Source organism: Chelonoidis abingdonii, chromosome 7, assembly GCF_003597395.2.
Source record: "Chelonoidis abingdonii isolate Lonesome George chromosome 7, CheloAbing_2.0, whole genome shotgun sequence".
Classification (NCBI taxonomy): Eukaryota; Metazoa; Chordata; order Testudines; family Testudinidae; genus Chelonoidis; species Chelonoidis abingdonii.
In genome coordinates, this window is record NC_133775.1 from 15,876,659 (window position 1) to 15,892,082 (window position 15,424).

The 15,424-nt window shown below is 36.8% G+C and overlaps 1 protein-coding gene across 3 annotated transcripts in view; it reads right to left on the bottom strand.

Moving 5' to 3' along the window:
• MYSM1 (Myb like, SWIRM and MPN domains 1) overlaps window positions 1-15,424 on the bottom strand; it is a 31,406-nt gene continuing 15,982 nt past the window's right edge. The window contains exons 10-20 of one of the 3 annotated variants that reach the window (XM_032803139.2): window positions 13,891-13,994; window positions 11,977-12,054; window positions 10,065-10,153; window positions 9,662-9,716; window positions 9,525-9,575; window positions 8,673-8,747; window positions 8,119-8,307; window positions 7,624-7,756; window positions 4,747-4,852; window positions 4,537-4,594; window positions 1-3,488 (exon numbers count right to left, since the gene is read on the bottom strand). In XM_032803139.2, coding sequence (XP_032659030.2) covers window positions 3,321-3,488; window positions 4,537-4,594; window positions 4,747-4,852; window positions 7,624-7,756; window positions 8,119-8,307; window positions 8,673-8,747; window positions 9,525-9,575; window positions 9,662-9,716; window positions 10,065-10,153; window positions 11,977-12,054; window positions 13,891-13,994 — 1,106 coding nt within the window. In that variant the 3' untranslated portion in view covers window positions 1-3,320. The remainder of the gene's footprint in view (window positions 3,489-4,536; window positions 4,595-4,746; window positions 4,853-7,623; window positions 7,757-8,118; window positions 8,308-8,672; window positions 8,748-9,524; window positions 9,576-9,661; window positions 9,717-10,064; window positions 10,154-11,976; window positions 12,055-13,890; window positions 13,995-15,424) is intronic. The other 2 variants (XM_032803140.2, XM_032803141.2) reach the window with 2 other exon arrangements.

Genomic DNA, 15,424 nt, shown 5'->3' on the forward strand with positions numbered 1-15,424 from the left:
TTTTCCTAGGAAATTAACTTCTTATTTATTTGGGGTTTTTTAAGATATTGATGTACAAGTCAAGCACATGGTATAAATCCCTGTGAATAAATACTGCAAACAATTGGGTCTTTAAAACTTAAAACAGTCAAAAAACACACATGTAAGTATATATGAACTCAGTGCACACACACAGCATTCATGGGAGTTACAACACATACAATGGATGAAGAGAACGTGTCGTTTTCATTTCCCAAAGGAGAGGTGTTTTGTAATATTGCATTGAGCTCAGTTGATCACAGCATCAGACAGATTCAATTTAAAGTACTTGGGTCAACTTGGTTTTAGGTCTTCTAAGATGCTGCTTACAATTTTCTTCTCTCTTCTGAGCAACTTATCTTGGCAAAATATACGTGTTATAAAAGATTAAATAGCACATTCTAGCACCGTCATACTAAAAACATGGTGCTCATCAGAAAAGCGTCTGGGTAAAAAATAGAGATTTCTTAGTAAAAAGAAATTGTTCCCTGTGTGTATTTAAAGTCATTTTTGCTACTACAGTGAGAAAGGTAAGTTTTTACTATTTTTTAAAGTCATATTAGCACTGTATAGCTGACACAACACTAAGGAAGAGTGAGCTGGGTTCTTTTTTGGCTCATATACTGTCAATAGAACTGTTAGCTATTATCACAAATGCTGCGTTTATTATTTGTTTGTAGTGTTGCTGTAGCCTTGCGGTCCCAGGATATGATAAGGAGAAGATAGGCAAAATACTATCTTTTACTGGACCAATTACTGCCGGCGAAACAAAACACATTTATTACTGGCTATGACGCATGAACCAGAAAGAACACAGCTTGGATTTTAGATCCACGATAAAGTTTGCAGCAATAGCAGTTACAACCATTTTTTCTACAAGTACATTGAGCAAATCTGGACCCTAACTCTACTTGTGAACTGAGTCAACAGGTCTCTGGGCAGGCACAAGAGTCCACTCATGAGAATGGGATTGCAGGATCAGAGTGCTGATGTGCAAGTCAGAGTGACTCGGATTCCACAATTTAAAACATCCTGTACCCAAAACATCTTAGCTGATACGGTATATATGACTCTTTAAAATTAATTGCACATCATTATTAATGTTTTCGCTCACTTTAATCAATAAAAAGGGGGCACAGCAGCCAGCAAATTTAGTTTCCATTATTTTAGCAACACTGCCTCACTGTATTTTTTTTTAAATGACTCAAAAAACAACACCCAGACCAAAGATACTACATCTACCACATACTGCAGTTATACTTGAGGTTCAAGTCTTTTGACAAATGATTTTGTTTCTACAAATAACTATTTACAACATATTTTAGTACAGATATATACAATGTGACTTTTTTTATAGCGTAACGTATAAAATCACTGAAAACTGAAACACAATACTTGATAAAGGAATACTCCAAAATTTAAACTGAGGGAGATGGGAAATCTGTTTTGTGAGCTAGTCTACAGCTAGAAATACTGAGAGCCATGCAATATTTTCATTTAGGAAAGAGGAGAGAGAGATGGCATTTCACATTACATGCAATCTAGGGGAAATAAAAGGTCCACAGATTGGATCAATGTGTGTGTGTGTATATATATAAGGATTGCACTTCTTTTAAATTGATGGACTATACACATCACACTAGAATCCAAAGCCTCTTATCTGCAGATTTACACAGTGCAGAAGGTTCTCTAACATTATTAAGACAATAGGTCTTGAATACAGCCTGGAAAAAGTCTTTAGTTATGTATGTCCACGTTTTTTCTAAAATTAGGTTCTGCATCATCCACTTTGAAATGAAAAGGGACTAAACTCCATTTTAAAAAGCTCAATAACAGCTGATTTTACCATCTTGGAAACAGTTTTCTACTTGGGATGTGATCCCACAATATTAAAGTTTTGCAATCCTCACTTTTAATTGTTAACATAGTGTTTTTTCCCCTAAGTGCACAGAGCAAGATGAAGTTAAGATGTAAATCTGAAATATTTTAAATTGCATTTTTGTTATACAGGGCCAGATATAAAATTAAAATGTACATTTTATAGTATGATTAGATCTCAAAAAGACAAGGATAATCTAAGTTCTTGGTTACTCTCTGTTTTCAAATACCTCAGACATTTTGGCCAAGATACTCTTCACATACAGTAGTAAATGTACACTCATCAACAGTTTGCCCATGATTCAGGAAGAAATCCACCGATATTCTTCCACAAAAATTTACACGCCGTGATACAGCTGATAAAATGTTTGGAAGTTATGATTTCTGATAACAGTATTTCTCTTGAGGTTCAATTACAAATCAATCTGCTTACCTGACACTAATTTATCTGAATATATAATTGTATCAGAAGCTGATATGAACAGTGTAGTTACTTGTTAAACTGCTATTGCAAAGAGAAGGGAAGTGAATATAACACATGTGCACTTCATTTTCTTTCTTGCTGTGCAGCTGAGACAAACATCTTTTTGGCTGCCACAATACAGTGCTAGATTTTGCCATATGGCATTAACCTGTGATAACCAGGAAATGACAAATAATGATGATCTGATAGAACAAGATAGCATTGTGTCTCTGTAATATGGAAGATTGGAAAGAGTACAACGTGTAACAACCAGAACTTATTGTTTCCATTGGAAACTGTGGCAACAAGAAGTGACAAATAATTATGTCCTGCTAGCCTTATTTCCATGTATTATGGAAGATGGAGAAGGGTATGCCTGAAAAAAATTGTTTGTGGTGGCTCAGAAAGGAATAACAGAGTGGATTAAATTAGGCAGAGCACAAGTTTAGAGTAGATACCAGGAAAATTAGTATCAGATATACTTTGCAGTGATAGAGTGGTATAAATCTCATCTGCAGATTTATGCAAATTTAGACAACACAATGCACTACGGGACAAATTCTTCCCTCTGATATACACATCTAACTCTCAATACAATGTGTATCTGAGGACAGAAAGAAGGCCAAAATTCTATATTCAAAGACTTAGAGGAGGGACCCTCTCCTTTAGGCACAGAAACAGTGTGCTATATTTCAGCTTGTCCTTTCCAATGGTAGTTTGCTGGCCAAATGATAACCCAAAGTTTGTTATACTATTCAATAATTTTTCAGCATGTAAAAAATACAAATTTCACATATAATCAGAAAACATTTGTTAGAGGTTTTCTAAATGTCTTTTAGAACCATTACACTATCTGAGATACAGGATTATGTCCCTATTACTGTCATCTGGGACAATAACTTTGAAAGAGGAACAATGGATAGTAGTCCATACAACTGAAATTTCATCACTGAAAAAGCCATCACATTGGCAATTCATTTGCACAAGCATTCTTATTTTCTTCAGTTGTATTATTCTGCTTCTCACTTTTGTAGCTAGAAAGGAATAAGTTTTCTATCTGAGTCAAGAATTCTTCAGCTATGAAGCAGTTCGTTACCTTGCCCAGAGTTTTCCTCATACACGCCAAAAGCTGTTTAAAAGAAAATTATTATTAAGTTCAGAAACACATAACTGCTCAAATTAGACATTTCAGTAGAAAAAATGAACGAAACTGTTTTGTTTTTCTAGCTGATGAATGTTGTAAGAGTAAACCTTGATTTATTTGGCAGGTTTGCAGAAACCTTTCAATATAAAAAGTGTATACAGGGATTACCATAAAGAAACAGATCAGTGATCCCTTTTAGGGATCCTGACTCTGGGGTCCTGACTCTGATAGTTCCCTACACCAACTGCTTTAGAGGAAAGCCAAGCACAAGTGGATCAATTGTGCTTAAGGAAAAAATTATTTTTCACTTTAGCTGGTGATCAGTTTGTGTTCAATAATTGGCTATGAAATATAGGATTGAAATAATCATCTTTGCATCACAGGACTTACATTATTCTACAGACAATTATGCATGGGATTCTTTACCATAAATCATACAATAGTTAAATTCAAAAGATCTTTCTGCCAGTTCAATTTTAGATTTAAGTTGTTTATAGTCATGTTGAAAGAAAAAAAAAATAAATGAGAGTAATTACTGCATGTCTTCTGTTTATATGACTTTTGCTTTGAGCAAATTTTCTGTCTTGTTTATGTAATTAATGTTACAGATTCAATTATTCAGAACTTCATAAAATTCTCACTTATGCGTGACAAATATGGAACAACACCATTTTAAGAATAGGATAAAGGACATAGGAGACTAATTCTCTCAATGTGCAACAACTCTTGTTGATGTTAATAGCAGTCAAACATGCAGAGAACAGACTATAATTTGCTTTTTTTCCTTTTTAACTAAGGTTAAAACTTCAAATATTGCTTTTATCATTGGCCTCAACTCCAAAAATGAAGTCAACAGCAAGTATGGAAACATAACCCAACCTTATTTTCATAGTTATGGTAAATAAAATTATGAGCCGCAATATAAAAGATATGTATAGCAACTGGCCTAAAATTGTGATTTTCATGGCTGAGATTATAGATGTTTCAGATTACTCCAAAAAAAAAGTGACATTTAAAAAATTTAAATGCTTACTTTTTGCAAACAGGTCAGGTCAGAATCCCTGTGAAAGATTTTATCCATGGGGACACTGCTATTGGAAGAAATATAAAAAGTCTTAATTGGATGAAATGGTGGATGAAATGGACAAATCTGTTTTCTATTGAAATACTAATAATAAATACACAAAAACTGTCAAGTGGCTTATCTTAAAAACAAGTATATTGCAAGCAAACGTACACACACCTATGAGAGAGCCTGTATTTTTCGATTATCCATCTTGTTTTTTCAAACACTAATTCCCACTGAGGTTCTTCCAACATCTGATGTACTTCAAACTTGTAAGGCAGGCCTGTAAGTCATTAAAACATGATTACTCCCTGGTTCCCTTACACCTGCCACTCCTCTTCAAATCTGGAAGCAATCTCCCTCCTTCCTTGCAGCTGTTCATACTTTACTTATGCCTGTTGCAGCAACAATAACTTGCAAACCTATTACTTACCAAAACTAAGCAGGTTGAAGTGACATTAATTATTATTGTCAGTTATTTTAAGGGTCCAAATTTAAGTTTGGTAGAAAAACAAAGTTTTTTTCATTAAATTATACCACATTTTTGTTTGGGGTTAAACTTTCAAAACAAAATAGCTCTGCAAAAGAATAGTAAAACAGCAAAACTAAACACTTTATAATTTATCACCACTTTTTTATTTTTAAAGTCACATTTCTCATCTCCTGGCTGGTGTCCCAGTGTTCCCTGTGGATAAAACCATATGGATAAAATGTATTCTTTTTTATTCACAAGTGAGGTTTGCTGGCTGATACTGTGGTGACTGATTGTTACCGTAAGTTTGGGGGGAGGGTAAGAGAGAGCAAGGAAAGTTAAGTTTCTAAGCAAGAACTTCCATCTTAAAACTTCTAGTTACATTACTGAGAATGGGCATAGATGAACAAACCTAAAAAGTGATATACATAGAATGCAAGAAAATGACTACTAGCCCACAAATCAGTTACCAGATTACTAGAATTTACTGTCTTCACCCAGGTTAACACTAAAAATAAATCTTTTCAGGACCACAAGAATATAATGAACTGATTCACATACTTTCATTCAAAACCTCAAAGGAAAGGAAAAAAAGGCAATAGCTACAATTTACTATGTGAAAACATCTCAGATTTGAAAAAATGTTCAGTCAGTGCAAAATGGACTTTCAAGAGCAAGAATGTTCATCCACTCAAATAATTATCACTAATGTGAAACTCCAATTTCTGTCCATTTCCCTTAAACTCACATATTTTCGCCACAATAGAACATAGCTGCCCCAGAGTTAAATATGAAAAATACAACAATGAATAATGAAATTGTTAGAGTGCTTCGCAAACCTTTAAGGAATCACTGAAGCACCATGAAAGACACTGAAAAATATACCATGTATCTAATATTGTAATTTATTTAATTAACAGGAACAATTGTATAGAAAGAAACAGATTTGTTTTTTAAGACCTGTGCATGAATTATGTTTCTATCTGCACTGACTGGGAAGGTGGCCACATAAGATACCAGAGTTTGATTTCCAGAAGTCTAGGTTATATTTAAGCAAAATGTATTTACTCCCTATACTGTATCTATTTGCCACCTGAAAACAAGTCGTTTCCACAAGCTACGTAACAAAAAGATGACGACTAAGGCCAGGTATCATTCACAGGCACTTAAGCTCTGAGTCATAGGAAAGTCAAGATGGCAGGACCAGGGTTACTCTATGTGACGCTGTCAGTATGGTAATCAAGGAGTATCACAAAAAGGTCATCTACACTCTGCCCACAGCACTGGGAAGCACATTTCCAGGTGGTTGATCTCTCCTCAGTACAGGCCATTATAAAACATAATGAGGGAAGTGTCAGATCTATCTACTTTCCCCAACACCGCAAGATTCAAGTCTCTGATGTTTGGAGGCAAAGGCTGAATTAGGGGGCAGCATTTATGAACAGTGGAACAAGAAAAATTAATTCTACTAATGGACTATTATCCTGTGACTTTGCCTCAGATCAGCAAGAGAGTAAACATAGGAAACAGATCAATTCTTATGGTCCTTGTAATTTTTATACAAAGTGTCTCTAGGAATTTTTTTTAAAAGGGGAAGGGGGAAATACATCATATAACACATGAGATGAGAATAAATGAAAGGTGTCTACATGGAATGGGATTCAGATTCTTCTGTGAGGTGTCAGGGTTTTTTTTCCATCAACATTTTGCTCCCTACATGCTATTTATTAGTTATCAAAATATCCAAGTCAAAAATTGATAAATTTAAGAGATACTTACTAGCCAAAAGAATAAACCTACCAGCCAGAGTTGATACGTGAAACTGGGTGAAATGGAGCAAACCTGGAAGGCCTATGGGCAACATCCTTATAAGTAGCCTATTTTGTACTGCTGGAAAGGGGAAGAGAGCTGGAATTCCTGCCAAGTTATTAATCTGGGAATCTGTTTGGGACTACATCTTTTCATATTAGCCTCTGGCTGATAGGTACGATTAGTGTGAACCCCCTGTGCACACCAAATTCCCAACTACTGAAAAGTAGCCTCCAGTTGTTCTACCCCTTCATCAATCTCTCTTATTTGCTTCTCCACCCCTCTTTCTAGGTCTCTGCGATATCTTGGTCCTCCTCTCCTCCATGCCTGTGTCTGCTCATAGTTTTCTGAAGTAGCAGAATGAAAGTGACATAATTCTTAAGGGTTTCACTGGTGTCCACAGAGTTCTGAATATCAACAGTAAAACTGACCAGTCTTGATAACTTCACTTGGCTGTGATTTGGGAAAGCCATGAGCAGCAACAGAGACAATCATGTCTGTATGCAGCCATGAAGACAATACTAGATCTCTGTATAGTTGGAAGCATTTCTTTGCACTCATGAGGTTACAAAATACTAATGGTTTTTTAAAGTAAAAGTTAGATTATGCAGGAACTGATGGTTTAAGCCCCTCTATTTCAGGGAAAGCTGCCCAGCTTCAGAGATGAGAGAATACTTCAAGCCCTTGTTCAAGTGTTAAGAATCTAAATTTTCCATCTAAAATCCTGAAGGATCAAGAGGAGTGAGGTAAAAGTAATTAGTTCAGATACTTACGGTATGAGCCATCAGAACTGATCTCATCACTAATAACCAGACAAGTAATCTGGGAATATGGAAGAGGATTATTTCGGTTATAAGGACTTATGATCATTCCAATGAACATTGCACCGCCTCTGGAGAAATAACTCTAAATGAAGGAAAAAATAAAATTAGTACTATATTTTCTAAGTGCAATACAAACTCCTCTTCCAACTATCTTTTATGTTAAAAAATCAGAAGGTAGAGAGAGACATTAGTAAATCTTTATGAATCTGAAAAACAGGTTACCCCACTAATGTAAATATAGAATATTATATTTATTATCCTTTCTTCCCTCAATTTCAATTAAACAATATCTAAATTAATCATTGTAAGACTTGTAAAGCTAAAAATCAATTTACAACAAAAATGATTTTCAGTTGTGCAAACCAGAACCATTATTGCATTAGGCATATTAAATTATAAATACCAGAAATGAAAGGTTTTTTTTAACATACACACAAAGAGTACCTGGTATTTAGCCTGAGTGTCAATATCTCGTATCGAAGGGTTGGGGTCAAATGCAGGATGAGAGTGGTACCACCCAATAACACTGTACCCTCTAACAGCCAAGGTTTCTGAGGCCTGAGTTTGAGACACTGGATCCATCTCACACTGTAGCCCTGTACTGAGACTATTACATGGCTCTGCTGCACAAATCTGTAAATAACATCCACATAAGGATAAATGGAAACATTGAGTGAACACATTTAAACCAATCATAAATCAATGTTAAATATTAGATTCTCTTATGCAAGTATAGAAGAGATATGACAGCCAGTTACTTTTATGAGATCTTAAATTTTGTAACGTCAAGATTACAATAATTAACTTTTCAAATTTCAACTTTTTAAGACTAAAGAACAACTAATTCAATAATCTGTAGGACACTAACTCTTGCATCGATTTTTTTCAATATAAGGCATTTAACCAATACTTTTAGAGAAATGCAGAATGAACAATGAAACCCTACCCCCCCGCCCCCAAGAACAAAAACCAAAAACAAACCAAAATCAAAAACTTACTTCAACAATTCTATCAGCTTCAGAGTATCTTCCGCCTAACAGGCCTATTACTTCTGCCATGGAAACATGAGCATGCTAAAGATATATAATATATACACATTACTTAAAATATTTGTTAAAAATACTGATTTTCGTAACAACTGCTAATCTTGGATTTACATTATAAAACACCGTCTTCACAGGTTCTTTCACAGTAAGGTTTAGAAGGAAAACTGAGAATAATAAAGACTCTGAAATACTGTGTGTTTCAATTTAAAGTAACTGAATAAAGATGATCTTTGCCACCCATCTAAGTATTAAGTATGTATGAGGTGCTGATAGTTGGAGAATCTGTCACCATTTAACACCAGGAACCCAGTGTCACAACTGAGAAGACTTTGGCCTGGCATGGCATATTTTGTTTTTACAAAAATATGCAAATACTGAATCATCTTCTGGATTGCTGGGCAAATAGAGTAATGGTCCCAATGGATTCCTAAGTGGTAACATGCACAATGAAGAGATGTATCTTTTGGAGCAACTCCTATCACAAAAGATGGATATCCTAGGAGAAATGGAACTGAGTACAGATCTGTTACTGCTCTTATCTAAGTCAGTGACAACTCTTTAGTAACTTCATCTGGAAGAAGAATAGGCATTAACAACCATTCATGTTGGTAGATAGCTTGCATAAACTGGTTATTATTACAGTAAAATATATATACACAACCCTAAGAACATGCAGCAGTTTGGGATTTCTCCTGTAGTAAACTTTTACTTTTAGCTCTAAATGGGAAGGAAACTAATTGAGGAAAATGGGGATATACCAAAATATATACTTCAGTCCATTATAAAACAATGCTTAATCCTTACCAAGTCCATTATTAAAAGTGCTTCTGAAGCCACTTTCACCTGAAATGGTTCCTGAAATGACAAGCAATAATGAGTACAAGAGACATCCTGTAAGTATATAAATGAATGTTCTTGATTATTCATGAATATGTACCTACTCGTTTTTCTTCAGTGAAGAAACAGCAAGGTATCAGCTGAAAGGGATCAAAGGAACTACAAAATGAAAGAAATTTTCTCTAAAGATAAGGACAATCAATGAAAAAAAAGTCTTTAAATAAATCACATTTTCTCCCAACAGCTCCTTCTTTGTTGTAGTTGCTCATCCCGCCACTCCAGTGACTGGTCCCCAATTACTGGAATTTTGCAATTTACACCCATGAATTTAAACGGTAAAGTTTTGTAATTTACAATTGTGATGTCAGACTTTTTAAAAATCTAGATTGCAAGGCACATGTGTCTACATAGCAACGATTCATAACATTAAGGTTTGAATCTATGCAAGCCAATTATCTCTATTTCCAAAAGAGATATTGCAGAGCAAACAGCACACAAGAAGAAAACCTTTTTATTTGTCTTGATCCTTTAGAAGGTTTTGCAGGTTTAAGTTTCTCCTCCTCTCTCCTTCTTGCTAGTTCCTCAGCAGAGAGATGCTAAAAAACAAATTTTATCAGTAATGATTTCCAGGCTCCTTCAAAATACTTAGATTCTGGACACTAATATGCACTCTGCCATGCTAGCAGCTTTTGTCACTGAATCACTCATTATGCACTGAAACAGCCAGAATACACCATGCAGTGTGAAAATAGTGACAGAGTCATTAGCACATAGATCTGTTTTTGCAGGAAGATGGAAGAGACTCTTCCTATCTTCCCCTAGGCTTGATCTAATCAGAGTTCAAGTAATGGCATCCACATCTCACATAAGCCTTCACTGTCAAATGTATGCATAAGTACAACTTCTATTATAATCTGCTGGTCAAAACTTTCTCAAAGCACTTCCCCTTGGTGCTGAAATTTTCCACGCTGTCTCAACCTAAAGATCACTCTTTGCAGGAAATGGTAGATTCAGCAGCCAAAGCCATTCAAACATTTTAGTTATTAGCTCCCATGCTTGCCTCAATCATGAAGTCTGACTGTCTTGTGAATGACATTTTGTACATACATAACTTAATGGCAGAAAAATGGATTTTGTTTAAACTGCACGTGTTCTCTAGATTTCAGTGAGATCTAATAAACAAATTGAGTGTGAAAGAAAGTGCAGTAGTTCATTAATTTTGATGTCATTAAGTCACACATTTTTCCCCCACACAGGAAGAGTAGGATTATCTGTTAAGTTTCTCTGCTCATTCTAAGGTTTAGAACACTAGGAGTGTGGACGCACAGTACCCAACTGTCTGTTTAGTCTATATTGACTTTGAATGTTGATGGCACTGAGAAATACTTCAGTGTCATCTAAACTTGCAAACACTTCAAAACTCTGGAAAATATTACAGTGTTGGATATCAGATAATTTTGGGGAGGGAGATGGCACTGTTCATATTTCCTAAATTCTATCCCTAGAGGAATAAGTACAGGGCTGGAAACCTAAAAGGACTACGTTTTCTTTCCACCTCAGCTAGCCTTAATAAGGCCACAGTAAAGAGTGCAAGAATCAGGACTGAAACCCAGGTCTCCTGACAGTGCTTCCTAGGTATATCACAAATGCTCTATTTTTTCCCCATGATAACCACTCACTGAACCTGCTATAAGGTCCTCACTGTCTTACAGCTAAAAGCCCAAGGTAAAGGTGAGAACTGGTCAGTCACACATCTATCACCGCTGTCTTTCTTATGCAACATGTAAAACTCAATATGTGACGCAAAGAAACTGCCTAACGTAGTACATAGTCTTCAGGAAGGTTTTTTGTTTTTGTTTTTTTTAAGTCACTATAAAAGATCTACAAAGCAATGCAAGCATTAAATCAGTTTTATTGGTTATGAAGAAGGTTTAAAATAAGCAAGCTGAAACTTTTTTTTTTTTAAATATAAACTCATACTCTTATTGCTGACAATTTGGAATAAAGCCAACCAAATTCCAGATTTATGAATGCTTGATATTTCAACCGTAATGTTGAATTAGAGCTACATTTTTTATACACAAAAGATTTATATGATGTGAAATGAAGAGTAACTTTTCACTGAATGAGAATAAGACTAACGAAATCTACAAATTAAAATAATAAACATTATGGCCACGCCATGACATAGTGTATGCTTTATAGTATGACTGGACATGTTTGGGACATGCATACTCAATGTACATTCACCATATTAGCACAATTGCCTAACAGTTGCTCCAATATTATTTTCAAATCATCGTTTCAAAAAGAACAAATGTAATTTTAATGCTTATTGTGCAATCATTTTTTCTAATGCCTTTGATGAGATATCATGTGATAAATGGTTAGCAAGAATCATATCTACCAGAACAGTTACCTCAAATGTCTGTCCTTCCAAATCCTTGGCATCACACCAGTTTCCCCAGGGGTCTCGCACACGCCGTCTTCTTGTACGCTGTAAGAAGCAGATAAAATACTAGTCAAACATCATCAATCCATGCACATCAAAGCACTGACATTTGCTGAATTTAATCAGCCATAAAATGACATCCAAATGGTCAGTGGCTCATAAGCATTAAGACTCCCAGAATAGTCCAACTGAATAACAGAGAACTCTTTACTTTTGTTTATATTCAATAGTTGGCAACCTTTCTAGAAATAAATCAGGAAAGGGTTTCCTTAAGCGGTACAGTAAATACCTGAGTAAAAATCCATGGATCCATCCATCTAGTACAGACAGCATGGTTTAGTACATGTGGGCTTGGCAGATTTTTTTCTTTCTTGTTTTTCTTCTTTTTTCTTCAATTTCAACAATTAATATTTATTTTTATTTTTAATTTTTAACAGTTTTATTTTTACAGTTGTGGGAAATTGGACGGTGGGAGGTTAGAGTTGGAGTTAGGCTAGCACTGACACTATGGCTACATGGGGCACCCTGTGTGGCTGAGGGGCTCAAGACACTGAGGGGCTAGGTGCCAGGGAGACCTGGCAAAACGAAGATGTTTAGCCAAGGTGCCAAGGACAATGACGAGCCCCTGGCTGCAAGGAAGGCCATCCCGCTGCCGCACAATTCCTGCCAGGACAGCCCCTACACTCCTGATTGGTGAGTGAATGAGTGAGCAGGGCTGTGACAACAGAGCTGCAGAGGGCTCCGTATGCTGCTGCAGTATGGGTAACACCTGTTCCCTGGAGGTGCATGGTGTGGGGAAGGCTGCGATCATGGCAGGGCAGAGCACAGACACCCAGCCAGGACTGCAAGGGGAGGTGGAAGATGAGCTGCTAGCTACCGGGCAATTATCCTGTTGCCAAATGGCTTTGTCCTCAAGCAGGACTTCAGCTTTCCCTGCACCTGCAGTGATCCAACATTATCCATCCACCTGCAGCCTTCCCTGCACCTGCAGCGATCCAACATGCAAGAAGCTCTCTGCAACTTCGTTGTCAAGACCCACTCACTCATTCCCATAATAGCATGGCTGCAGAAGGCTCAATCTGTGTTGCCACAGAACCAATACCACCCAATCCCTGCAGGCACAAGGTGCAGGAGGGGGAGGCTGCACTTGCATCAACTGTTACTAATGGATTTTTTTCCCATCAATTTCAGTGTGTCAGCTGAAATCAAAATTTACAGACATCGATTTAAATCGAATACTGCCAAGACTAAATATACTGGTAAAGAATTGCAAATTGTGATGCAAACAGTATTGAGAATGGCTCATGCTTTCTGCATAATATTTTTATTTCATATATGGATTTTCTTTTCTGCCACTTCCTTGCACCAATATATTTAAATACATAAGATATCTTTACAGCAAAATAAAAATTGGATATGACATACACTTGTTACATAATTATCCGGCAAATCTTATTCTTTTAATGAAACAATAAATTATTTATAATGTCCCATATATGGTTGGTTATAAATGCTGAGCTCTAAATAAGTCACTCCAAAAACTTGGTAAATTTACACATTAAGATGTAGGAAGCCTCGCTACATGCTGCCAGAATGCTCCAATGCTTTCTCACAGACGCAAATTATGCTGGGTTTTCTAGCTCCAGACAGATAAGACTGACCAAGTTGGAGTGGAAACCAACTGTGCAATAGAATACTAATTAGGACAGGTATGACAAAGAGTAACACTAGTGCTAAAGCAGACACTTGAATCAAAGAACACACAGGAAAGTGATCAAAGCTGAATAGGTTGAGAAGAAATTCAGAGAGATGCCCTGTATCGAAAGCGAAAGTTGAACAGGCCCTATTACTGACACATATAACTTTTTATTTTCATCTTACCATAGACTGCAAACGCTGAGCAAGCTGATATGCTTCTATGGTGTCTTTGCCTTCTTTGGATCGTGTTTTATCAGCCGGTTGTGGTCTGTTATACACAGCCTGTTCTACAGGAATGCAGAGAGCACACATTATTCTTCACTAATCCTGGTAAATAAAAATTCCATATTTAATACAAATCTCAACTAGGAGGTATTACACTATGATCAGGCAATAGTATAGTCATCCGCTCCTCACTCAGTAGCATGCCAACTTGAGGAAAGGAAAACTTCGTTATCTGGGAATTTTCTTTCTAAGACCCTCTATGTCCAGCAGTCTGTACGGTGGGCCATTCTTCCTCCCCGAAGGTTAGAGGCAGAACAAAGTTTCACACACAGCTATGGGCCAAGATCATCACCTGTGAAGAATCCCAGAATGGTGGCTGCCAAAGCTGAAAATTACTAACTGTGGGGCCAATATGAGTCAATCAAGAGGATGGTGGCCGGTTCCTTTAAGATCTTTTTTCTCAACCTCGCCAGTAGAAGTACATGGAGAAAGCCACAAAGTAAGCATTATGGCCACCTTTGAGACAGAACATTGATTCCTTTCCTTGAGGCAAAGAGATCTGTGATTGGAACTCTGAACTTTTTCTACACCTCCTGAAACAGAGAAGGATTCAAGCTCCAGGTCCTTCCTGCTGAGCCGTTATGTGGATAGCTTAGGGGGAGAGATGATGCTCTAACAAAGTCAACAGATGTATCACTTCCTTGTGGATGGAGGAAGATTTCATTCCCCCTTATTGGCTGATGTATGCAACTGTAGTGGTGTCATCAGCTGTGAGATACATGATGCTGGTGGACTAGCTTTTGAAAGCAGAGGAGGGGTAGTCTGATCATCCTGAGCTCTAGCTCGTTTATATGCCTCTTCCTCAAACTGGACAAAGTCCCATTAGCCACTGTCCTGTTGAGGAGTGCTCCCCATGCATGAAAGTTTACAGTGATGGTGATCGTGAATTTCACCAGTTTTGATACAGGAAATGCTGTTGGAATCTTAAAGGTGATTCAGTCCACCACTTGAGGTAGGAAGTGATTCACTTTGGAACAGTGATTCTCTGTTCCTGATTGGGTGCAATTTCTTCCTATGATAAGAAAAATATATCTAAGCATCCTTAGATGAAATCTGGTCTGTTGTAGAGTATTTACATATGAAACTAGCATACTGAGGAGTTGTATCAAGGACTTCTAGGGATGTATGATGACCAGATGACATTTAGTGAATTAAAGAGAGGGTCTTCTGTTGTCTCTCCTCTGAAATGGTGTCTCTGATCACTCCTAAAAGCAAAACTCACTGAGATGGCTAGAGAAGACTCTTCTGCATGTTCACCAGAAACCCATTATCCCAGATGCAGGTTACAATCTCCTTTGGATGCTGAAGGGTGATCTGATAGTCTCCTTTCCAAGTACTTATCCTAAGTAGGGATAAACATGTACCCCCTTCCTCTGAGAATGCAAGGCCACCAGGATCTTTGTGAAGACCCGTGGGGCAGACACTAGTACAA